This window comes from Gopherus flavomarginatus, chromosome 8 (assembly GCF_025201925.1).
Source record: "Gopherus flavomarginatus isolate rGopFla2 chromosome 8, rGopFla2.mat.asm, whole genome shotgun sequence".
NCBI lineage: Eukaryota > Metazoa > Chordata > Testudines > Testudinidae > Gopherus > Gopherus flavomarginatus.
In genome coordinates, this window is record NC_066624.1 from 84,461,364 (window position 1) to 84,487,877 (window position 26,514).

Genomic DNA, 26,514 nt, shown 5'->3' on the forward strand with positions numbered 1-26,514 from the left:
CCACCTCTATCCGTTCCTGTGGCAATCGTAGCTCTGGAGGAATGGAGACTCTGGCCCAACTTCCTTGGGATGTTCCAAATACATGCTACTCTGTACCTATGATATGTTCTGTTGTTCTGATTCTGTCATGTGGCCCTTGGGTTTTTGGTATGCCATGTCTATTATTTATTTATTTGTTTCACCCAGCAGCCCAAACTAAGAGCGAGATCCCATTGTGTTGGAAATGGTACAAATTACCAGTAAAAGATTGTTCATTCTTACTGTCTAATCCATGACATGATGTGACACATAACAGAGGAAGGGGGGAGGTTCTCTTGCTGAAGACACGCTCTCTGACTGCAGTGATAGAGTTCACATGGGAGCTACGTAACCTCATTTAAATATGGCACACAGAATGTGGTACTTGTAGGTATGCAGCTGACATTAAGACTTTGTTTTTCTACTTATTGCACCATTATATTTCCAAGGAGTCTGCCTGTCTGCAGGGTCAGCTGCCATTATGTGAGGCAGAGCTGATGCAGCATGTTACAAAGGGGAGAAATGCTGTGCTTTCCAATGGAGACTTCACTTTTGTTCTTTCTTGCTTCATTGCTCACTCTTGCAGGTATCTTTTTCTTCACTCAGAAGCAGCAACACTTCAAGCCCCCAGAACGATTTTTTTCTCTCTTTTTGACACTATATTTCACGCTGTCTCTATTACATGTTTGCCCTCATAATAACTAGTCACTCTTGCAACAAGTCTATCCATGCCTCCATCACTATGTTACCTAATCCATGCCTCTGGTTGTCTTCTGTCGCTTAATGCAGACCTCTAGTAGCATAGTCACTTCAGCATTTTACAATACCGGTCCCAAATGTTATAACATGCACTACAGTTTTGGGAATGTAGAATACTTTTGAGATTTTTTTTTTTAATGCAAGACCCATACCAGCTACTATCAACAGTAATTCCAGTGCTGGTCAAATTGTTTTGCACTAACAGTTTTGTTTTTTTTTAAAAAAGAACTTTTTCACAATTCTTGACCTTTGAATTTTTTTCAGTTTCTCTATGAAATTGAAGCAAACAATTTAGCTTAGCTGTTGTTTTCAACTTTTCAGTTTTTCTCTCTTTCTGTTTCCCTTCAGCTTTTTTCTTTCAGAATCCTGCTTTTCTTTACTGGTATTTTGTCTAAAATCATATTTTTTTATTTTGAAAATATAAGGAATTTTTTTGAAAAAAATTTCAAGAAACTTTTCTGGGGAAAAAATACATAGGGGTCTGTTTTGAACCTCATAAAATGTAGACGATGTACCAATTTTGAAATTTTTCACAAAACTTTTTTTTTAACGGGATCTAACTATTTCCACGTGTATTCGTGAATAGTCCCCTTTGTTTTAGAGCAATACCAGATTTTATGGGTGCCTCTAAAACATGATCTTTGTGCTCTCGAAAGACAAGTGTACTAGTGCAGGGTTCTGTGTATTCATTGGTATGATAATTATTAACTTTTATACTTGTGTAATATAATAATCTATTATGGAAAGCTGATTACAACATCTGACCCTTGTGGGTTAGTTTTTATTTTTCTATACAGCTATGTCTGTTTAACTTCCTGAGTGCCACTCGTTTTATATGTAGAGCATGAACAGCATTGCACAACACTTGAAAGACATGGGCATTCTATTCCAGAGAGCTATATTGCTGACATTATTTTAGATACTTGTCTATCCAAATAACACAAATGGCCTAATTTAAAGTTAAAGGAAAGACTTCTGTTGACTTCAATGGGCTTTGAATCAGGCTGTAAGGCTTCAATCTTGCATTATATTGCTGGACCACTTTGTGTGGGTCAGCTTGCAGGATCAGAGCCTGGTGGCACTCAGATGTCATGGTGATGGATGCAATAGAAGACCCTGAAAAGAACAAACCCATAGTCAAGGAAATGCATGGCTGCATGACACTGTACAGTACTGTGTATAGCAGGATCATTTGAAGGTCTTTGGGACAAATCTAAGTCTTTGCTACATATTATTTCAGAGTAGCACTAACTCACAGAACCGAGATGATAAGATGGCCTATGTATTCTGCACTGCTGCTTAAAATAATCATTAAAAGCCAACCATTAAGAGTCCAAGTACACAACAAAAAACAAGTAGTACCTTTTGAGTTGCCATTGAACCCAGAAACCTAGTATTTGAGACAGGGGAACCCCAAAAGCTCTGATTAATTTTGATAGAGAGTCACACCAAAAAAGGTTTTGATTAAATAATTATTTAAATTTAACACCTATGACTCACATGTGGTGTATTTTGCACATGAGTTAAATTTGTGGGTGAAAGCTGTGACTAATAGGCCTGTAATACAAAAAAAACCTCACAAGTTTTATCCCTTTCATGCAAGGAATTACTTGATTTCACCTTCCTACACTTCCCATTCCTCCCCCGTGCCCCGACCTCCACATCTTTTTCATGCAATGGAGTTCAAAAACATTTTTTTTACTGTTGAATGGTCTGCAATACTAAGTGCATCACAAAAATAATCAAATATAGATTCATAGACTCTAGGAGTGGAAGGGACCTTGAGAGGTCATCCAGTCCAATCCCCTGCCCTCATGGCAGGACCAAATACTGTCTAGACCATCCCTGATAGACCTGTTCTTAAATAGCTCCAGAGATGGAGATTCCACAACCTCCCTAGGCAGTTTATTCCTGTGTTTAACCACCCTGACAGTTAGGAACTTTTTCCTAATGTCCAACCTAAACCTCCCTTGCTGCAGTTTAAGCCCATTGCTTCTTGTTCTATCCTTAGAGGCAAAGGTGAACAAGTTTTCTCCCACCTCCTTATGACACCCTTTTAGATACCTGAAAACTGCTATCATGTCCCCTCTCAGTCTTCTCTTTTCCAAACTAAACAAACCCAATTCTTTCAGTCTTCCTTCATAGGTCATGTTCTCTATGCAATAATTAAATACATAGTGTCAAGTATGTCAGTGCTGTTCACATGCCTTTAGTTTACCTTCATTTTCCATTAAAACTACTTCTTTTAAAAAAATGTAATGGTCCCATAAAGCAAATAAAAACTAATGGAGCAGTATAGCTTAAATGTACTGCCAGTGTTTACATGACATTGTGGCATCCCTAAGTAAATTTGTACTGTATATAGGTTCATAATACTCTTCATTCCACTGAGCACATATTTGTGCATGAGCCCTGCAAACTTTAGTTACTAGAAACTGTTGTGCCTCACAGCCACATTTATAATCAGCTGTCTTAGGGTATGTCTACACTACGGGATTATTCTGATTTTTCATAAACCAGTTTTGTAAAACAGATTGTATAAAGTCGAGTGCAGGGGACTGGACTCAATGACCTCTCGAGGTCCCTTCCAGTCCTAGAGTCTATGAGTCTATGAGTCTATGAGTGCACGCGGCCACACTAAGCACATTAATTCGGTGGTGTGCGTCCATGTACCGAGGCTAGCGTTGATTTCTGGAGCATTGCACTGTGGGTAGCTATCCCATAGCTATCCCATAGTTCCTGCAGTCTGCCCCACCCATTGGAATTGTGGGTTGAGATCCCAATGCATGATGGTGCAAAAACAGTGTCGTGGGTGATTCTGGGTAAATGTCGTCATTCAATCCTTCCTCTGTGAAAGCAATGGCAGACAATCATTTTGCACCCTTTTCCCCCTGGATTGCCCTGGCAGATGCCATAGCATGGTAACCATGGAGCCTGTTTTGCCTTTTGTCACTGTCACCGTATGTGTACTGGATGCTGCTGACAGAGGCGGTACTGCAGTCTACACAGCAGCATTCATTTGCCTTTGCAAGGTAGCAGAGATGGTTACCATCCCTATTGCACCGTCTGCCATTGTAAATTGGCAATGAGATAATGGTTATCAATCATTTTATACTGTTTGCAATTGGAAATTGACGATGATGGTTATCAATCATTTTGTACCATCTGCTGCTGTCATGGGTGGTCCTGGCTGGCCTTGCTGAGGTCGGCTGGGGGCGCATGGACAAAAATGGGAATGACTCCGTGGGTCATTCCCTTCTTTATGTTTTGTCTAAAAATAGTCAGTCCTGCCTAGAATATTGAGCAAGTCTACTAGAGAGCCAGAGATCATGGCCTCTCCAGGTCAGAGCCCTAGAGATCCTGCAGAAATGATGAGCTGCATGCCATTCTAGGGGGTGCCCCTGCAACAACCCCACCTGTTGCTTTCCTCCTCCTCCTACCCTCCTGGGCTACCATTGCAATGTCCCCCCATTTGTGTGATGAAGTAATAAAGAATGCAGGAATAAGAAACACTGACTTTTTAGCGAGATAAAATGAGGGGGAGGCAGCCTTCAGGTGCTATGATAGTCCAGGCAGGACGTTAAAGGGTGGGGGAGAGAGGAGTGCAGCCTCTTGCTGCTTTGATAGTCCAGGGAGTACAGAATCTTTTCTTTAGATACGAAGGGGGAGAGAGGGCTAATGGAGCGCAGGCTCCAGCTGCTATAATGAGACAGTTACCAAGCATTTTGTACTGTCTGCCAGGAATGACAGGGAGTCATTCCCATTTGTACCCAGGCACCCCCCGGCCGACCTCACCGAGGCCAGCCAGGAGCACTCACGGGATGATGATGGTTTTCCACCATTTTGTACCATCTGCCATCAGGGAAGGAAGGGGAGGGGATGCTGCTGTCCAGCGCTGCAGCATCGCGTCTACCAGCAGCATGCAGTAGACATACAGTGACGTTGAAAAATGGCAAGAAACGATTTTTTTCCCTTTTCTTTCATGGGGGGGGGAGGAGGGGTAAATTGATGAGATATACCCTGAACCACCCCGGACAATGCGTTTGACCCTACAGGCATTGGGAGCTCAGCCAAGAATGCAAATGCTTTTCGGAGACTGCGGGGACTGTGGGATAGCTCGAGTCCTCAGTCCCCCCTCCCTCCCTCCATGAGCGTTCATTTGATTCTTTGGCTTTCCGTTACGCTTGTCACACAGCACTGTGTTGAGTCCGTGCTGTGGCCTCTGTCTATCATAGCCTGGAGATTTTTTCAAATGCTTTGTCATTTCGTCTTTTGTAACGGAGCTCTGATAGAACAGATTTGTCTCCCCATACAGCGATCAGATCCAGTATCTCTTGTATGGTCCATGCTGGAGCTCTTTTTGGATTTGGGACTGCATGACCACCCATGCTGATCAGAGCTCCACATTGGGCAAATAGGAAATGAAATTCAAAAGTTTGCGGGACTTTTCCTGTCTACCTGGCCAGTGCATCTGAGTGCAGATTGCTTTCCAGAGCGGTCGCAATGGTGCACTGTGGGATACCGCCCGGAGGCCAATACCGTTGATTTGCGGCCACACTAACCCTAATCCGACATGACAATACTGATTTCAGCGCTACTCCTCTCCTCGGGGAGGAGTACAGAAATCGTTTTAAAAAGCCCTTTGTATCGATATAAAGGGCCTCATTGTGTGGATGGGTGCAGGGTTAAATCGGTTTAACACTGCTAAATTTGGTTTAAACGCGTAGTGTAGACCAGGCCTTAGTGCTGAGCAGATTTTACTTTCCTTTGAGCAGTCCAGGCAATATCCTGCATGGTACGGATAGAGCCCCTGAAGTGGAGTTTTGAAATATGCTCTCCCTGTATCTGTAACAATGCATTCATGGGCAACCAAGTGCAACTTCAAACTGGACCCTCACCACTACTTTTAAGCACCCCTATTTCCATGCCCTGTCTCTTTTCTTATCAGCACAGTCACCCTGTGGCTCTGCAGTCAATCTCCATAATTAATCTCCACTCTTCCCCTTTCCTTTGAGCCCAAAGAAACACAAAACCCCTCTCCTCTCCTCAATAAACACCTCTTCCAATGATCACAATGTAACTCTTCTTGATCACGAGTAAAACGGTCCATGTTGCAATTAAAATATAAGGCTTCACTTTGACTTCAACAGGAGTTAGTCATATCCAGTGGGAGAGAATTGGGCCTCAGGACTTTACTAGGAAAGAAATTATGCTTATGCTGTTTCCTTAAATTATATAATCTAAAGTCAGGTCACATATATACTTTTTGGTTATTTTTATCATGAAATTCGAAATCATTTCTAGATCACAACTACTAATCTCAAAGGCCTTGTCTATACTAACCTTATTTCCAAAAAGCTCCCTACAATTCCTAACACTGGTGGAGCTCTGCTAGGCATAGCAATGACAGGATTGCCAGCCAGAGCCGGCTGGGTTTTCGCTGCCCCAAGCGGTGGGGGAAAAAAAAACCATCGATTGCGATCAGCGGCAGCCCCACCGCACTGCTTTCTTCTTCAGCGGCACTTCGCTGGCAGGTCTTTCCCTCCGAGAGGGACTGAGGGACCCGCCTCCGAATTGCTGCCGAAAAGCCGGACCTGCCACCCCTTCCCCTTGGCCACCCCAAGCACCTGCTTGCTGCACTGGTGCCTCGTGCCAGCCCTGTTGCCAGCATAGACAAGCTCTGACTGGCCCGTGGTGTATTAACCAAGTTCTGAGACCTGATTTGAGCAGGCTTAGATGACACCATAGATAAAATATCAGCAGCTTCTGCACTAGTGGAAATCTTTCAGAAAAAATAATTTAGTGTAGAAACAGGGAAAAGTTTCAAAGAACCGATTAACTTTGGAGAAGTATCCAGTAACCTCAATGTTTATGCACAGGTACACTGGCAATGTAGAACAAATGGCCTTTCATGTAGCACCTTGGTACATTTGGTTCTGGATCAGTGGTTTTCAATCTTTTTTCATTTGTGGACCCTTACAAAATTTTAAATGGAGGTGTGGACCCCTTTGTAAATCTTAGACATAGTCTGTGGACCCCACCGGGGTCCATGAACTACAGGTTGAAAACCACTGTTCTAGATGAAACCCAGGGGGAAAGAAACTTTTCCAGATGTTTCAAAAGGTTCAGTTTGAGTTCTGTCTATAAATGCATGAAGGCTTTATGTCATATGTGCTGGGACGTCAGATATTTTTTCCGATGCTGACTTCCTCATTCTTGTGTACAGCTGACATTTAGAAAGAGAGTTATCAAGGCTGCTCGGTACTAAATTTGACCTGATGTTTTTCTTATATCGGTTTGCAAAGTCAGTGTAATTCTTCATATCTGAGGCCTGGTCTACACTACGCTGTTAAACTGATTTTAACAGCATTAAATCGATTTAACGCTGCACCCGTCCACACTACACTGCTCTTTATATCGATTTAAAGGGCTCTTTAAATCGATTTCTGTACTCCTACAAAATGAGAGGAGTAACGCTAAAATCGATATTACTATATCATATTAGGGTTAGTGTGGATGCAAATAGACGTTATTGGCCTCATTATTTTACAGTAGCTACCCACAGTGCACTGCTCCAGAAATCGACGCTAGCCTCAGACCCTGGACGCACACCACCGAATTAATGTGCCTAGTGTGGACGCGCACAATCAACTTTATAATATCTGTTTTATAAAATCGGTTTAAGCTAATTTGAATTTATCTTGTAGTGTAGACGTAGCCTGAGATAGGCATCAAATGACAGTAATAAAATAATAATCATTGTAATCATTCACTTTGGTTTTTTTTCTTTCTTTATATAGAGCTGTGCCATAGAATGACCAGACAGCAAGTGTGAAAAAACAGGACAAGGTGAGGGGAGTAATAGGTGCCTATATAAGAAAAAGCCCCAAAAATCAGGACTGTCCCTATACAATCAGGACATCTGGTCACCCTACTGTGCCAGTGGCTCATGAGCAAATCCTATGATGAAAGAAAGAAATTCAGGAATCAATACTGCAGATGGACTTTCCATTATATTTGCTAATTTGAAAATACAGTGAAACACAGTTTCCAAGTATCATTTGTCAGTACAAGCAAGGAGCAGCAGTCACCTGCAGAATCCATTTGGGAATGTGAGAATAATTTAATGCAACTACAAGTTACATAGCCAGTGTATCTTGTGCAAAACTAAACAGGAACTAAAATAACTCTAGAGTAATTTTAATTTTAAACAAATAAAGATATGGAAGCCAGATACTACTATCAGGAAGAACCTTCCATAATTCTGTCTTGAAAACATAAGCATTCAGTGCATTTACCATTGTTTAAGTCCTGGAAACTAATACATACTGTAGATGAGAGACAAAAAGTTCAGATACATTGATGGATGCACTCTGTTATACATAAAGTGTGTGTGTGAGAGAGAGAAAGAGAGAGAGGGAGAGTATTTATAACTGTTTAACCAATAGAGCTATTATTAGGGCCCTACCAAATTCAGAGTCCATTTTGGTCAATTTCACAGTCATAGGATTTTAAAAATAATAAATTTCATTGTTTCAGGTATTTAAATCTGAAACTTCATGGTGTTGGAACCACAGGTCCTGACCCAAAGAGGGGTCATGGGGAAAATCTGCAAGGCTATCTTGGGAGGGGGCATGGTATTTTCCCCTTACTTCTGTGCTGCAGCAGGTGGCAGTGCTGCCTTCAGCACTGGGGCAGCCGTAGAGCAGTGGCTGCTGGCCGGGCACCCAGCTATAAAGGCAGTGCCACTGCCAGCAACAGTGCTGAAGTGAGGGTGGCACGGTATGGTATTGCCATGCTCACATGTGCACTGCTACTCATGGGTACACACAAGTGAGGGTGGCAATACCATACCATGCCTCCCTCACTTCTCTGCTGCTGCTGGTAGCAGTGCTACTTTCAGAGCAGGGCTCTCAGCCAGCAGCCAAATAGCTTTCTGCATCTGGGGAAGGTTCCTGGAGGTCAGGGCTGGCTCCAGGCACCAGCGCAGTAAGCTGGTGCATGGGGCAGCCCTTGGAAGGGGGCAGCACATCTGGGTCTTCAGAGGCAATTTGAAGGTGAGTCCCTCAGTCCCTCTGGGAGGGAAGGAGCAGCTTCTGAATTGCTGTTGAAGAACGAAGCGGCACGGTAGAGCAGCCACAGAAGTGCCGCCGATTGTGGCTTTTTTTTTTCCTCTTCACCGCTTGGGGTGGCAAAAAAGCTGGAGCCAGCCCTGCTGGAGGTGGGTCTGAATCAGCCCCAGGAGTGGCCCCTGCAGAGGAAGAGGAAGTCTCATTGCTTCCCAACCTGGCCGGGACTAGCAGCTGGCACCCGGCATATGGTAGGAGCCCCCAGCCCTGCCCCTCCACTACACTAGCCAGATTTCATGAGATCTGGTTTTCTAGGGGAGATCAGATATCATGGGTCCATGATGTGTTTTTCATGGCTGTGAATTTATTAGGCCCTAGCTATGATAGCATAATCTACTGTTTGAACTGTTTAAAAAAACAGTTATATTCTCACAGTATGCCACCCTGTGGTATGCTAAGGTTATTTCTCATTACCCATTTTTCTATGACACTCCCCCTGCCCTCAGATTGAGCCTGATCTTCAAACCTTTAATCACGTGAGGAATCTCACATAAGCAGTGTTCATGAAGGCAACAGGACCACTCAATGAGCCAGGACAGTCCACTTGATAAAGATTTTGCAGGATCAGTTGATGAGTTCCTGTTGGCATAGCTCCTCTTCTCAATCGCTTGGTTGCTCAGGGCTCAATTCTGCATGTTGCTGAGCTCTCTGGCCTTGATACACATACATACACCCCAAACTTTAAGCATGTGAATAACCTCAATTCTGACATGCTTAAAATTAATCAGATGTTTACGAGCTAAGCCTTAGGGCCAGAGTGCTAAGCAGAACTGTGCAACTACGAACAGATTTCTGCAGAAGTAGGAGATGTGGGAGGCAGCACATGAAGCTGGCACTTTTTCTCTTCCCTGCCAGTCAGACCCTCAGGCTAGATCTGAACTGGATACCCTCCACTTATGGAATCAGTACGGATAGTCAGGGGCCATCCTAGGTACTTCCAGGCTTGATCAGAAAAGCTCACCGTATGGCAGCGGTGGCCAACCTGAGCCTGAGAAGGAGCCATAATTTACCAATGAACATTGCCAAAGAGCCACAGTAATACACCAGCAGCCCACCATCAGCTCCCCCACCCCACTTCCAGTGCCTCCCACCTACCAGCAGCCCTGCTGATCAGCATCTCTCACGCCCTCCCTGCGCCTCCCAATCAGCTGTTTCGTGGTGTGCACGAAACAGCTGATCTGTGGGGGGGACGAATGAAGGCATGGCAGGCTCTGGGGAGGGGGCGGGAAGGGGTGGAGTAGGGGCAGGGCCTGTGGCAGAGCCAGGGGTTAAGCAGTGAGCACCGCCTGGCACATTGGAAAGTTGGCGCCTGTAGCCCTAGCCCCGGAGTCGGTGCCTATACAAGGAGCTGCGTATTAACTTCTGAAGAGCCGTGTGTGGCTCCAGAGCCATAGGTTGGCCACCCCTGCCCTATGGTATGCCAAATTTTCCCCAATGGATGTGAGAGCAAAGAGCTACAAGTTTCAGTTAGAACTTCCCCAGTTACTGAGAGTTCAGCGGCAACTTGCAAACAGTAAAACAATTCCAACATCTTGTGTCAAAGGTTTAATATCAAACAGCAAACAAAGTAAAACCGTTCTCTTCAAAAGGCTAGAAATCAATTGCAGGTTGAAGCTGTCCCTGGTGAAGATCATGCTCTGTGGAAAATATATATTGAATAATGAAGTGTTGCTGCCACCTACCGAACATACGTAGCACAGTTTTACTATTTGTACAGTGGTTGGTAGTGAAACTAGTCACCTTACTAGATAGTCTAAGATGTGTTAGCTATTTGCCAGCCTGTCCATTTCATGCAAACAAATCTCAGCCAATGGATGTTTTGTAAACTATTCACTCAGACTGAGAATTCTGTTATTTTTTGTGTGTGATTTGTCACCTATATTACATGGCATTGTTTCTGTTGCCTGAATGGATCACTGAAATATTTAAGCAAGAGTATTATGTTTAACAATTGACAAATAGCAAATAATGTTCAATGAATGTTATTTTTTTTTGCACAAACACTCTTGCTTGCATATAAATATACCCATATCTAAATATAAATATGGTTATGTCAGCAAGGCTGGATATTCCCCAAACAATTAAAAAAGCAAAAGCCTGAGAATGTGAATGTTCATGAACAATAAGTAGTAATGTATATGAACATGGTACAAATGAACAACCATTCAAAATCTGAAAAAGTGGTATTGAACACTCTTAGCAGGATGTGACTACCTCCAGCCTTAAGATATATTTCTACATTGCAATTTACGCCTGTATCTGAAGTGCAGCTAGAAAGCTTCTATTGCACAGTAATATCACAGAAAATATCTGAGTCTGCCTGATGCTTTGGTTTATTTCGTTGGTGTTTGGCTTCAGACAAATGCAGGCTTGAATTAAAAAGTTAACTGTATTAGATGTGGATAAAAGCAAAGGATCTTTTCCACAACAAGGTGGGAGAGTTGTTAGAGAGAAAAAGAGAGAGAAACTCATAAGTTTCAGAGTGGTAGCCATGCTAGTCTGTATCAGCAAAAACAAAAAGGAATCCTTGTGGCACCTTAGAGACCAACACATTTATTTGGGCATAAGCTTTCGTGGACACAAAAGCTTATGCCCAAATAAATGTGTAAGGCCATGTCTACATTTACAGTTTTGCTGTAGTTACAGCTGTGTTCGTACAGCTGTGTAGGGCCAGCGCTGCAGTGTGGCCACACTGACAGCTACCAATGCTGCAGTGAACTCCGAGCTCTCCCTTTCTTCCGGTTTGTTGTGGACAGGAATTCTGGGATACCTCCTTATACCCCAGAGGTCAATAAAAGCGCTGGTGGGCGTCCACACTTGCTGACCAGCGCTGGATCACCAGCGCTGGAATCCCTACACCCGAGGCTCAACCAGGTGTACAGCCAGCGCTGCAACCAGGGAGTTGCAGCGCTGGCCGTGCTTTGCAAGTGTGGCCACATCCTAAGTTGCAGCGCTGTAACCCCCTCACCAGCGCTGCAACTCTCTAGTGTAGCCATGGCCTTAGTCTCTAAGGTGTCATAAGGACTCCTCATTGTTTTTTCTCTCTGTAATGTGGCCAAGAAACTCAAATATGCTTGCCTGACTTCAGTGAAAACTCTGGATGCTCCAATCTTTTGAAAATAGGTCACTTGTTTATGTGACTAATTAGGGACTTCGAAACAACTTGGACTTCCATTTTTGAAAAATCTTTGTCATAAAATCACGTGATTTATAAACCTTAGCTGTGTTAAATCTCTCTTAAACCCAAACAGGAAGTTCCATCACCTCCACTGTCCCCACACAAACACATATACATCTTAAACTTCCCCACTGGGAAATGCCAGTACATTATTACTGTTATATTCAGCTTGTTACTGTTAATTAATAGTAGATCTGAAAGCTACTTCTGAAATAATGGAAAGTCCCACCTTATTCGGTTAATAACTAGCACCATCACTTGCAAAACTTCAAAAGATTCTCTAAACATAGACTTTTCATCAGTGATGCTGCAAGTAAGTTCTAATCTTTCATGCTTCACATGCAAAAACATGAAAGAGGAAAAAGAGAATAGCAGTTTCCAAAGCAACATCACTCTGTCTCAAAACTGTATGTTTAGCAATACATGCAATTCAAATGGGGAAATTATTATTTACATAAGAGATGTTTTAATAAATAGTATCATTAACTTTTTTCCTAAAAAAAAAATTGTGCAGCAAAATATGTCCAAAGCTCAAGGGATTTGTAGAAGAAAATGAAAAAGAATCAGAAAGTGTCTTATGTAGAAGCCTTGAAAGGAAGAAGATCAATTTATATTCTCTCTTACTTACTGAAACACATTCTGCATATTTTATTGTTTCTGTCATCTTGCTTGTTATAATCCATCCAATGAGTTCTCAAAGAACATTAAATCCTACAAATAAATAAACTGTGAATGTTAAGGAAGATACAAAAAGGCAACAATTAATATCAAAAGCCAGATTTGAAGGCTCTTATTAAATAAAATAAGTATATTAGGCAATGACTGTCTGCCACTGAGCAATGAGAGTTATGTAGGAGGAAATCTGAAAATCTTAAGTATCATGAGAATTATATTTCTAAGCTTGTTGCAGCCAAGAACTAGAATAAAATATCAGAATCACTGTTGTGTTTTTTTTCAGAAGTACAGTTAAAATAGCTTTGCCTGTCTTCCTGTCTCCTCTGATCAGAGGATCCAAACAGTTTTTTGAAATCATTCTGTGGCCATCATTGATGTACCAATGTGTAGCATATTAGATATAATGCATAGGGAGAAATAAATCAAGCAAGAACAGACAAAGATGCTGATTTGCCATGATTGTTGTGCACCTCAAATCTATGCACAGCCCTCTTTGCCCCTGTTCTTGAAATGTTTTAAGATTCAATGTTGGACAATAGAATCTGTGAAGGAAGAAGAATACGGGCTAGGGAAAATATTATGACCCACTGGGCAGAAATATAGATAATGCTGAATAAAATGAGTAGCTGTGGATAAAGCAAAGGATTCACCTTTTCACAGCCCTATTCTGCTCCTCAAGATACACATAAAACTCTCCTGTGAAATCAATGGGAGTTATTTATATCCTGCAAGAGGCAAATCAGGCCCAGGACCTTGAAACACTAATAAAGAATCAGTGTAATTGCTCTTCTCTCTTAGTTCACAGACAGGGTAACAAGTTCAAATTCAACAGTTTTTCTCATTGCCTCAGATTACCCAGGGTTCTATTAGGTTCTGTGAGGATCTTTTGTGATACAGGACAACACATGAAAATATCATTCAAACTGACAGGATGTTGGATGTGGTGTAACTTTTTGATAAAATGATGCAAATTTTAAAGAATTCCATATCAGTAAATGATAAAAGAAAAACCCATTAAAGTTACAGGTTTCCCAGCTAATAATCTTTTAGGTATTGACAATTTTAGGTTGGGTCCCAATCCTGCAACAGGTTCTGAACATACCCAAGGGTCCAGTCATGTGGATCCTGTTGTAGGACTGGGGTCTTACCATAGATTGTGGGTGTTTTGGCTTCACTTTACCTAGCTTGTGATGGCTTTTCCCTCTGGTTTTGTGTACTTACTATGAGGAAACAAGCTCCAATCATTATAGCCTTGATTTTCACGTCAAGATCTACAGGAACCTGGATCCCAAAGTTAGCAGCATTGGTAAAAACATCGTTTACAAACCCAGACCAATATTTGGAAATCTTGCCAACTGTTGACATTTCATTAAGAGTTTTTACCTACACAAGAGAAAAGAGGGATTAAAAATAGCCACACTAACGTATAGCCCCCTCCAATCTCTCCCTCCAAACAATAATTTATTGGATTTGTTATAATCAGTGCTCTGTAACAGACAAGAAAGTATTCTATTCTTAGTGGGCCAAATCTCAGTTGGTGTAAATCAGAATAGTTCATTGATTCCATTGGTGCTTTTCCAGTTTACACAAACTGAGGATTTGGCCTAGAAGGTGAAATGAAATCCACTCCCATGTAGGTAGCCAGAACCATTAATGTCCATGCTTACTAGACTTTATTATTATAATCAAAAGACAAAAATGTTTACTATTTTGAATAGTTTTACAACCTCTGCATTTTACTTTTCTGGGAAATTTTGGGAAGCCTCTTCTCCTTGTCGCAGGGGGAAAGGTTATTCAAAGTATGAGAATATGGGACACACCATCCTATTATTTTTATTGTTACTCCACCTCTCCCATCTTCACCTTGACTTGCTTGTCTCATGCAGTTATGTCTTGTCTTTCAGACTTTAAGCTCTTTGGGGAAGGAACTGTCATCTTCTATGTTGGTACGGTGCCTAACACAAGGGGTCCTAGCCTTTGGAGGCCTCATGATGCGATCACAATATAAAAAAACAGATGAAGAATAAAGCCACCTTTCCTTGACACTTCCTGCCTATGAAATTTCAAGTTGTCACAGAGAGAGGATCCATGTTCTGTCTGAGGTGTTTTAAATGTAATTCCAGAAAAAAATCAGTTTCTGACATGTGAAAAGCAGGCTATGTGACCAACAGCATCACCATGTATTACATTTGCCCCATTGTCTGAGATTATGATCCCAGAGGACAGAGAGAGGAGCTGGTCAACCATTCCCATCATCTCACCTCCCTCCATTTGTACACTGAATTGTGCAGTTTCTAATTGTGGAAACTGCACATGCACAGCATTTCACCCTAACGTTGCCCCTGCAGAATGGATACCCTTCTCTACACCTAAGTAACCCTCCCAAAAGCTGTCCCAATGGCTATTCACAATCAGGCTGATTCTATTCCCATTGGTAATCAGGGGCAAAATATCCATTAACTTCAATGGGACTGGTTCCACTGTTCCAGTGAATTGACAACTGGCATAGGTCCTCATGTGATTAAAGCTGGGACCAAAGCAAAAGAGCACATCTGAACATCCACAAATGTTGGATGTGAATTCAAATTTTGTGGCTTAGGCTCCTCTTTCATTTTGTTTGGATGTAAATTACTTTCTCAGACTTTTCCCATGGTCAGCATTTTTGTCAGTTTGGCATTAAACAATAGCTTTGCAGGGCATGTGCTGAAATTCAGTTTATGGCAGGCATGCTGGACACCCATCTGCAGCATCACACCACAACGAAGACCTGCAGCATTGACAACATCAGAAAAGCAGACAAAATTCAATTTGAAAATATATGTGCAATTGCACAAACAGAGCAGCTGCTGCCACAGCAGCAGATACAGTGGCAGCAGTTAGACACCTTCCTTTCATACCCCTATCCTCAAGCAGGATGTCATAAGATCATTTAATGTAGCCTATTCTCTGTACACAAAGAGTCAGAGGACTCTTGCTTCAGCCATGCTGCTGCTGAGAAGTATTGTGTCACTAGTGATGATGAAACAATGGAAAGAAAAGAGACAGCGGCAGCAGCTACAATAGATTCCGCAATAATAGCTTAGATGCATAAGACACTGACGCAGTTGCCTCTGACCAATGGAGTTACTTGCTCTGACATAAAATACTGAGACCTGGAATACTGAGAAATGAGATGGATTCCCTTCTATCTCTTAGCTTCCCCTAGCCACTGACTTCGGATTGCCACTAATCAGTACCCTCATGTTTGTCATCACTTATATGCTCTGGGGCATCATGCTTATCTTTAGCCATGTGAAATGACACACCAGAAAAATACTTTTTTAGAGATTTGGGATCAGCAGCAACACTGGAGCTGACTGGAAATCAGGGAAAAGAAATCGTGAAGATGTACACAATTCTCCCCTTTCACAAGGAAATTTCACGTTGACAAAAAAATTATTGACTAGCTGTAAATAGTAGTAGCATCATGTCTCGGGACCAATGCCCCCCTAACTTCTAGCTCAGAGAAAAGTGTCCCTGATTGTGTGGTCATCACAGTTATTGGTAAGATAAACCTACATTTGTGGGCAGAATCTCACTGAAGTCTTTTGGTATGGCTGTTTAGGAGGTAGCCAGTGTAGAAGGTTGCTATGATCCCTTAATCTTGCTAAAACAGAGAGAAAGTGAGAAATCCAAAGCACTGTGATTGTCATCGCAAATTTTGTGCATATTTTGCTCTCCCAAACCCCTCAAATCTACTGCTTCTAAGACTTAACTGTCCTTTTGTAGAAGCAGCAAAGTGGCTTTTCAATGGCAATACTACTCTTAGAATAGGTCTAAGGGTATTGAAGTCAGTGGAAAGCATCCCACTGAATTTAGTGGACTTTGGATCAGAACTTCACTGAAGGAGACTGAGATGTGATCCTGGCTCTATTCAAGTAGATGGCAACACTCTCATTGATTTCATGGGGTCCAGGATTTCACCCAGGAGAACGTTTTTTCCTGCATCTATTGTCACTCCTATCCAGGAAATGCATGTGGTAGACTCAACTTCCAGCCTAAGTTCTGAGGTTAGAAATATGAACTTTGATTTGTCACTCCGTGTTCTGTTGACATCTGGTTCCTACATTACAGTAGTTTTTTTTTTTAAATTTAAAACCTTCATTGAATGTGTCAGTCAAAATATTATATTACTTTTAAACAATGGGCGTTCTCTAATGTATGAAACATACCTCAAAGTCTACATCTCCAAAACAGCTGCACGTTGCATAGGGGCCAATTATTTTCAATACATCTTCTTTGCTCTCATTCAGTATAGTGAATTTAGGCAGCAGAGGGTCCCAGTTCTGGACAACGTAGCCGACTATTGTACCAGGAGGGGACTGAACTTCTAACTATTAGACAAAAGTGGCATACAATAATGTGTAAATTTACAAGATTAATTGCCCTATTTTTAAATGCAAAATTTTAAACCATAAACATGGTATGAAAAGACTTCATAGGATAGTTTTAAATACATTGAACAATATTAACTTAATAACTGCTGCTAAAGAATAAAGTTTTGTATAACATGAAAAACCATATGTATACTGAAGCTAATGTATTTACAGTAATTAGTTAAAATACCCAGGCCTATTTATATAGAGATGTTGATACTTCTGTACATCGATCTGCATCTCTAGTGTAAATCATAATGCACCACTGAGAAAGTACATGGGCGAGTACATAAAGCATAAAATGATTAAATCAACATGCTGGACTAGAATATTCACTTTTCATAGCCAACGCATCTCAGAGTCAGATGCTTTATAGTAATTAGTGGTGCAATACAGAAAGAAAGTATCTGTGTTCTTATTCAAATGGAACACGCTCTTAACACAAGATTGTGGATCCTGTGAAACTGTATAGGAGTGGTATTAAGACTTTCTGTAGCAGAATCCAGGGCAGTGCAATCTAAGTTAGACTGACTCACATTAATTGAGGACCTATCTTTCCATGTACTTTACTGTCACGCTATGTGATTTGCACTGTAAAGTTACTGTTAGTCTGTGACAAGTAAAATTATATTTATTGTGCTAATTGTTCCTATAGGATTGTGTTAAAAATGCACAAAAGCAAGTTATTCAAACTATACACACACACACACACATATCTCATAGGATTTATCAGGACTAATATGGACATTTTTGTACTAAGCATAGCAAATAGCAAGTAAACCGCCACCAAAAAGGGGTGAAATCTTGACCCCATTTGAAGTTAGGTATTGCCCTTGATTTCACCCATGTTTAATTTCTCATAAATATCAAAATGAGTGTTATGTAATCTGTAAGAAACGATAGTACTTTTACTATTCAGCTTGAAATTATGATACAATGTCTTGCATCAAACTGAAACTGAAACATACTACAAAAACACATACACTTCAAACAAAGCATGGCTCATGTGCACCAGTCATTGTATAAATTATTGCCCCAATCCTGCACTGAGGACTGACCTCTACATGGGCTTCATTGTAGCATTGGGGCTTATCTGAGCAGTGTTGAGTGCATGTTCTCTAATCATTTTGTGGGTCTGGACTTGCAGAGTCTAATCAGATCACTCAAACCCTCTATGTAAACATGGCAAAAACCCTATGGAACTTGCCATTCTGCTAGTCTGCATCATACCCGTAATCTGAATGAAGGCGAAAGTCAGACCTTCCTTGCCTGCCATAGGCTACCTGTAATTAATGGTCTTATTCATCATTAAGGAAGTATGTTCCTTGCCAGTTACTTGTCTTGACAATTACTATTTTTATGGATTTTTTTTTTAAAAGAGGAACTCTGGTCTAGCAGCCAGAGCCCAGCCTTCTGGTCTCTATGTCTCACCAGATGAAGATGGACAAAACACAGTCCTTTCTGTGCATTTTACCCATCTGGAAAGTGGGTATACTGCCAAACTGAGAGCGGCCTCATGAGGCTTAATGAAAGTTGGTAAATAATTTGAGATACATAAATGAAAGATGCTGTTGTTATTATTCACTGACCTCTTGCATGTAGCAAGGGAACCAGCAGCTGTTACATCTCAAGGGTCTATTCACTGTGATCACCTCTCGACCGGTGTTATCAGTAATCCTTATCGTGAAAGATCGTATAGGTGAACAGAAGTTACGATCAAAGCAACCATTTTCTTCCATTGCAAAGTAAACTCTTTGTCCCAAATGGTTTTTTATCTCATATTTGCTGCAGGTCTCTGTACCAAGTATGACTAATAAAGCAAAACAGTTAGCAAGTTATTTAGTATAATACATTAGAATTAAAGGTGGCCCAAAAACACCTGATCCAAGTTCACAGTCCAACCTCTGTCTCTAATGTATATTGTAAGCTCTTTGGAACAGGGACCATTTCAAAATTCCTTTAAAGTAATGAAACTATGCAATTATGCAACACTAATCAGACATTGGATTGAACCTGAACACCATGGAATCTGGAAAAATTCAGATCTATATTTTAAACCAAATTAGAGACTGCTCAGATCAGACTTTGGTTTGACTCACTATAGAATTATGAAGTTCAGATCTGGATCCAGACTTGATATCCAGAGTTCTGGTTTGGACTCATCACTAACTTAAATAGGTGAAAAGTAATTACATGATCCCGTTCAGTTTTGCTCAGTGGCAAAACTCCTATTCATGTCATTGAGGCAGGATCAGGCCCTATGCCAATCTGCAGTGAAAAAAAAATATCAAGAAACATGACATTTCATTTGTAGCAGTTAATGTTTCTAGAGTGCTTTGCAATATGAAAGCACTGTATACATGCAAAGTATCGTGCATTATTGTATCACTTACAGATATCTTCTGTTTCTTTAACTCATCTGATTAGAGAGCATTGCATTATTTGGTAGCATGTGAATAATTGCTAAAGAGAACAACATCTTCCCAATCCCGGAAACACTTATAAACATAAGTAGCGTTATGCATGTGAGCAATCCCACTGAACTCATTGATGAAGAAACTTCTATGGCTGGAGTAGAGACTCATTGACTTTTTCCTCTCCTTTTATTGTGGTAGAACTGCTATAAACAAAATGAACTTTCAGCATTAAACCTATCAGTGCATGGAGGACCTGATCAAATACCCATTAAGGTCAATGGGCGTGTTTTCATTGACTTCAATGGGAAAAGGTCAGGGCATAATTAATGTTACATTTACAAAGGTATCTACATGCTGGCATTGTAAAGATGAAACTCATAGACATGGTACCTTCAAGAAGCTCCACCTGCTGGTGAATGATTATCTGGTCCAGCTGTTAAAAAAATGAAAATAAATGAAAGTACATGGTGGCACTCTTATAATTTTAAAGAGATTTGGAGTTGCCACAGTAATCACTCTCGTATACCTGTCAAGGATACCATATGTTCCAGCAGACCTACATTTCCTTGCTCCCAGGCCAGCAGGGGCTGAGTACATTGGGGAGCATCCTGTGTCACTGTAGTCATCTTCTTGTTAATTCAGAGGAGTCTCAACCTGCTCAAGAGGGAGCTGGTTCTACTCCATGCCAGCTGGAGGAATATGATATAAGCTGTGATGTATTGTATGCATCCATTTGAAAGCAGTGACCCAAATGAGTTCCACTGGGGTCATGATGAGGCCAGCTGTAATTGAGGGAAATGTACAAAGGATGCAGAACCTGATTCTCTCTCCCACTCTGTCTCCTTTGTGCTGTTCTGATTATGCAAAGGTGTCAGGCCCTTTTTCCCCTGTTGAAGATTCACCTGATATGAATGAGTCATCAGAAGGCACAGACAAGGACTTGTTGGGGACAGGGAGGAGGCATGGCCAGTGCACACTGTGCTTAAAGTTATGCCGTAAAAAACCTGGAGATTCAGAAATGGTGGACATCACATGGCATTCTAGGATGCCAAAATGAGCCAAAAAAAAAATACTTCTCTATAAAGCCAACTTGTTGACCAAGGAGAAATGATCATATGATTGACAGATTAGAAACCCAATGATAAACAGTGAATATTTGCCATGTATTTCTGAATCTCCTCCCCAGAGCTGCTGTAATGGTTTATTATTGTCTCTCAGGTATTCTCTCTGTTTTAAGAAGGGGGTGCTAGTGCTGTAAAACTGACTGGCTATCACTTCAATGTCATTTTGACTGTAGGTCACCATACTAACAATTTAGCCTTTGGTCATTTCTTTCCCTTAAATATCTGATGGCCATCAAACATTTGGTACAAGATTTTCTCATTACTCATGGCTGAAGAAAGAAAACATGGGATGACCACATGGGATCATCGTGCCACAGCCCCCCACTATATATCACTTCTATATTTGGCAAACCTTGTGTAATACATATTCAGAACAAGTTGCAGCCATTTAGTTTGAGTCACTCTTGCAGCTCATCCAGTTTGCAAACAGAAGCTAGTGAGTTAGCCTCCATAGCCTGACACTTATCTCTGAAGTACATATGCAAATAAATGATTTCTGAATAAGGCCTTTCAACTTACAAACATTTTCTTAAGCACTTATGCTACTTGCAGCTTAAACTTCAGTAGGCATAACAAGAACCTCTTGCATCTGAAGGGAGTTTAGTATAGAGCTTTAGTATAGGTTGCCAAACATCTTGAACATTGCAGAAATGTCCCAATGTGTGAACATTGGTTTTGTACTCCAATTTGATCTTTCACAAGACAAAACATATTGAGTGATGTTAAGCTGGTAAAGCCTAGAGCTATTTTAATTTATAAATTAATTTATTATCAAATAAAAATATATCTAAGTTTGGAGAGGGCAGTAAGGATAGCAACATGTCATGCTTTTTTGTTTTATTGGATTCTGTAAGAATTCTCACATTGCATCTCAAAGTATTTTACACCCTAAGATTTATAAAGGTCTATGCAACTCGCTTGACCTTAGTCCTTTTAGCAGGTTAATTATCTTTTTTATTGTTGTTGTTGTTGTTAACGGCGGCAGTTTTGGCTGTATAACGTAAATATATCTCCGCTATAAAGGTACTGGCCCAACTTTGAAGGTATAAATGTTTGCAAGACACACTCTTTTCCTACACTTTCTTCTCTTTTGGGTACTGTCCTGTATATCTCCATAGGCTGTGAGCTCCTGGGGCAGCACAGCTGCAGAGCCCGGCCTGACCCGGTGCTCTGTGCTGTGTGGTGGCCCATCTCCAGCTGCGTGGTGCGGCCGTAGCACCGCCAGCTACCAGCATGGTAAGGGGGCAGGGAGCAGGGGGGATTGGATAGAGGGCAGGGGAGTTTGGGGTTGTGGTCAGGGGGCAGGGATGTGGATGGTGGTGGTGAGGGGGAACAGGGAGTTGAATGGGGGCAGGGGTCCCGAGGGACAGTCAGAAAGGGAAGGGTGGATGGGGGGCAGGGGGCAGTCAGGGGCAGGGGCTCCGGGGGCAGTCAGGAGAGAAGGGGTGGTTGGATGGGGCAGGGGTTCCAGGCCACGACCCCCTCCCTTAACTGGCTCTCCATACAATTTACAAAACCCAGTCCAGCTCTCAGGCCAAAAAGTTTGCCTGCCCCTGCTCTAAAATAAAGAACAGTTTCTGAATGGGGTGAAAAACAATTGCTATTCCCTTTAGGTGCCCAATTTCATTAGCAATCTAATACTGACAGTGTTTTCAATAACAAATAGATACTACACGGTAATTTAGGCTGCAAATGTAAAATAAATTTTTCCTAATGCGGATAGAAATAGTCTCATGTATTTATTTCAATTAAAGCCTTTATGGATTGAAACATTCCTTAGCTCTGTTACAATGTTGGAAGCCAAACTCAACATCTGTCTAGTGCATGAGACTTAGAGCTGCACATTCTAAATGATCAGACTAGTTTCACTGTCAGAACAGGGCCTGGTTCTTTCCTCCTCCCACATGCTACTGAGTGGGAATAACTGTGGAGTAAAGTACTACATGGTTTGAATAATGGTGGCAAAAGCAGGCCTTAAGTGAAGTGCAAACAGTACTCAAACAGCATATGTGGCAAGGTGATCAGACTTTAAAATGCTTTCATTCCGAATAGTCTCAAGTGTTCCTGGGAACACAGCTGAGAATGTTTTTTGTCAAATAGACTCTTTCGTTTGAAGTGGCCTCATGGCTATGATGTTTAAAAGATAAAAAACAATTCACAATCATTGAAGCCTATTATGCCAATTATTTTACAAACCACAATTTGCTAGAGACAAGGATGGCTTTGGACACAGTCTGTATAGGTAGCTATCTAAGATGCCATATACAGGGATATTTATGGCTCTGGGAAAAGTACAACTGTGGGCAGAAATCATCTGGCTAAAAGACCTTTGTGCTCTCAAAATGTGGGCTCCATTTTAGAGCCTTGTTTTTCTCTCTATGAAGTCAATGGGAATTTTGGTAATGATTTCCATGGGAGTAGGACCGGGCTCTTAATGAGCTGGAGGGAGATTGGGGAAAAGAAAAGAGAGGTAAGGCATGACAAGGAGAGGGGAAAGAGACCCGCTTTATTGAGTCATTGAGGAATGAAAGTGAAGGCAGAAGTAACCATCTTGCTCTTCCTGCAAGTCTAAATTAATTTCAAAGTTTTGTTTCATTTCAACACAAACATAAGCTATTGAGGAAACAAAATGTTATTAAAGTTGAGAGACAACAGGACCTGGCTCAGGTATTCCAGACCAGGAGGCAAGCTGTGAGGAGGTTGTACATGTTTCCAGGCTTCTGTAGGTTCAATAGGTTTACTTTGGCTAGGAAGGTCTGGAGAACCCGGAAGATAATCCTGAAATATTTTGTTAATTTGTCCTTGAGGATCTGCAAGAAGGAAAAAAAGACTTAATTAAGATTTAGATTATATAATTAGGATATGATATTGCTTCCTAGCTAACTTAACTGTTTACTTTTGTATCATTTTTATGTAGCTGTATCTATCAATGAGTGTCAGAATTTTGCAGGAATGGGATTTCTATCAACTTTGTGGTAGAATGTGGATGCTGATACACAGAGACACAAAGAGAGCAAGACCATGTACATGTACCCTATATTATGCTGGGAGCTGAGTGATACCTCACTGGTGGGGCAATAGCTGCCCCTCATTCTGGGTAAATATAACACACACACACAAGACTGATCAGAAACCTGAGTTATGTGGGCAGAAGAGTTTCACCAAGGGCTGAATGCAAAGGAAGGGGGATAGCTATTGTTTGAGAGAGCTGTGTGACACAGAGAAGGAGCAGAAGCACCATAGCTAAAGAAGGCAGCATCAGAGACAATCTGAGAAGTGCTTGTCATGTGACCCTGTGAGAAAGATATGAGAGAGCACTTTTGGGTAGAGTCCTGGTTGGAAAGGGGCTTGGAACTCTGAGCAGAGAAACTGTCTTCCGATCTTTGATTCCTGTGTGCAGGGAATCTGGACTTCATAGTCATTTTTTCTGTAAACAAACGGGATTGCATCAAAGAAATACCTATCATTAATTTCTCCTCCTAATGGAAACAACCCCACAATACTGCTTGGGTCAAATGGGATAACAGTTTATATAGTGCCTGTGCAGTATCCTCTTCAATGTTTATGGTTTTATTAGTGCATGATAGTTTCTTTCAGATTAAGCCTCTCTAGAAAGTAAATGACTTGTCTGGGATCTGTGGTTCCCAAAGCTGGCTTTTTTAAAAGGATATCAATGGCTGTATTCTTGTTACAATGGTTGGGCCTGATTCTCCACACTGACAAAATGGTTTTAACCAATGTAATTCCATTGATTTAAATGGTATTACACCAGGGTGAAATTAGAATATTAGAAGATGAGGCTTTATCAGTCTGTGTACTTAGGGATTGATCCTGAAAACACACACTATTACTATATACTGTTACTCACACCTTCTTGTCAACTGTTTGAAATGGGCCATCCTGATTATCACTACAAACGTTTTTTTCTCCTGCTGGTAATAGCCCACCTTAATCAATTAGTCTCAGAGTTGATATGGCAACACTCATTTTTTCATGTTCTCTGTGTGTGTGTATGTGTATGTGTATCTTCCTACTGTATTTTCCATTGCATGCATCTGATGAAGTGGGCTTTAGCCCATGTAGAAGGGCCGAGTCACCCCTGCAGCACCTCCTGCTGGTCGTCCTCAGGAATTCGCTTAATTTACAGCCTGGCGCGCCCTCTGCAGGCCAGTGATCTGACTGTCCTCTGGCCCCAAGTCCCTCCCTGGACCCCGGTGCCCTTTTACATGGGGTTCTGCTCCCTGGTAGTAACCCCTCAGTCTTAGGGTCTCCCCTGCCGGGGAATCCTCACCCACTATCCGCACCTCGCCAGTCATTGTCTAGCCCCACGCCCTGGGGCAGACTGCAGTATGTGGCAACGTTGGGTTTGGACCTGCTGCTGCCTTGGCCTACCCCTGGGCTGCCTTCTGCAGCCCCCAGTACCTGCTAGCCCAATGCTAGGCCACAGCCTGGGGCTTTCCAAGCTGGAGCTCCCCAGCTCCTCAGCCTTTCCCCAGCCCTGCTTCACTTAGGTACCTTGTGTCTAACTCCCTGCAGCCAGGCCCTTCTCACTCTACAGCTAGAGAGAGACTAACTGGCTTCTGGCTTCCTTGGCCTTCTTATAAGGCCCTGTTGCTCAGTTTGAGGCATGTCCCCAGCTGCAGCCACTTCCCCCAATCAGCCCAGCCTAAAGGCTGCTTTCTCCAGCCACAGCCTCTTCCCAGGCTGTTTTTAACCCCTTCAGGGCAGGAGCAGGGGACCACCCTGCTACACCCACGAAACCAACTGGTCCTGTCCATGCTCTGGTACTGGCTCAACACCCTGGTCCCGGCCCCGGGTTTCCTGGCCGACCTCCGGAAGGTGGTTCTGGAGTTCTTTTGGCCAGGACTGCACTGGGTCCCTGCAGGGGTACTCCACCTGCCCCTGGAGGAGGGAGGACAGGGCCTGAAGTGCCTGCGCACTCAGGTCCACGTCTTCCGCCTCCAGGCACTGCAGAGGCTCCTTTATGGCGTGGGTAGTCCAGCGTGGAGAGCCCTGGCGCACGCCTTCCTGCGCCGCTTCCAAGGGCTCCGATACGACCGGCAGTTCCTTTATCTCGAACCGAGGGGTCTTCCGCGAGATCTCTCTGGGCTGCCGATCTTCTACCAGGACCTCCTCCAGACCTGGAAGCTATTCTCTGTGACCAGGTCCGTGGCGGCCACCGAGGGGGCCGACCTCCTCGTGGAGCCCCTGCTACACAATCCCCAGCTCCGTGTGCAGGTGGCGGAGTCCCCCGCGATGCGCCAGAGGCTGGTCCTGGCGGGAGCCGCCAGGGTCGGAGACCTCCTGGAGTACGACCGGGGAGGCTGGCTGGATCCCCTGACGCTCGCTCACCGCATGGGGCTCTCCAGACCTTGCACTCCCCGGCGCGTACTGCAGGAGGTGGAGGCCGCTTTGCCACCCACTGCTCGGGCCTACCTCGAGCGGGTCCTGCGGGAGGGCACGCCCCGCCCACCCCCCACCCCAAGCCCTCCGGACCTTTTCATTGGGCCTCTGCCCCGTAGGCCCGACTGGCCCCCCCGTCCCTTGTCCGCAAGCCGGCTGCACGACCTGCAGCCGGTCCGTTTCCAAACCGCGCCACGGAAACAGCTCTACACGCTCGTGCTCCACACCCTTCACTTCCTCACCCTCGTGTCCCGCCCCGATACGAAGTGGCGGGACCTCTTGCCACCTCTGGAGGGTGAGGAGCCCCGGTGGGCCAGCCTCTACTCCACCCTGGTCCCAAGGCCCACTGGGGATATCAGTTGGCGGCTCCTCCATGGGGCCGTGAGCACGGGCGTG

General features: G+C 42.8%; 1 protein-coding gene across 4 annotated transcripts in view; it reads right to left on the reverse strand.

Moving 5' to 3' along the window:
• Window positions 1–1,577: 1,577 nt before the first annotated feature.
• The window catches only part of PLSCR5 (phospholipid scramblase family member 5), a 36,552-nt gene continuing 11,615 nt past the window's right edge, over window positions 1,578–26,514 (reverse strand). The window contains exons 3-9 of one of the 4 annotated variants that reach the window (XM_050966156.1): window positions 23,374–23,525; window positions 19,982–20,024; window positions 18,764–18,984; window positions 16,971–17,132; window positions 13,981–14,142; window positions 12,713–12,795; window positions 1,578–1,893 (exon numbers count right to left, since the gene is read on the reverse strand). In XM_050966156.1, coding sequence (XP_050822113.1) covers window positions 12,757–12,795; window positions 13,981–14,142; window positions 16,971–17,132; window positions 18,764–18,984; window positions 19,982–20,024; window positions 23,374–23,525 — 779 coding nt within the window. In that variant the 3' untranslated portion in view covers window positions 1,578–1,893; window positions 12,713–12,756. Of the gene's footprint in view, window positions 1,894–10,437; window positions 10,544–12,712; window positions 12,796–13,876; window positions 14,143–16,970; window positions 17,133–18,763; window positions 18,985–19,981; window positions 20,025–23,373; window positions 23,526–26,514 lie in introns of those variants that run through there. The other 3 variants (XM_050966155.1, XM_050966157.1, XM_050966154.1) reach the window with 3 other exon arrangements.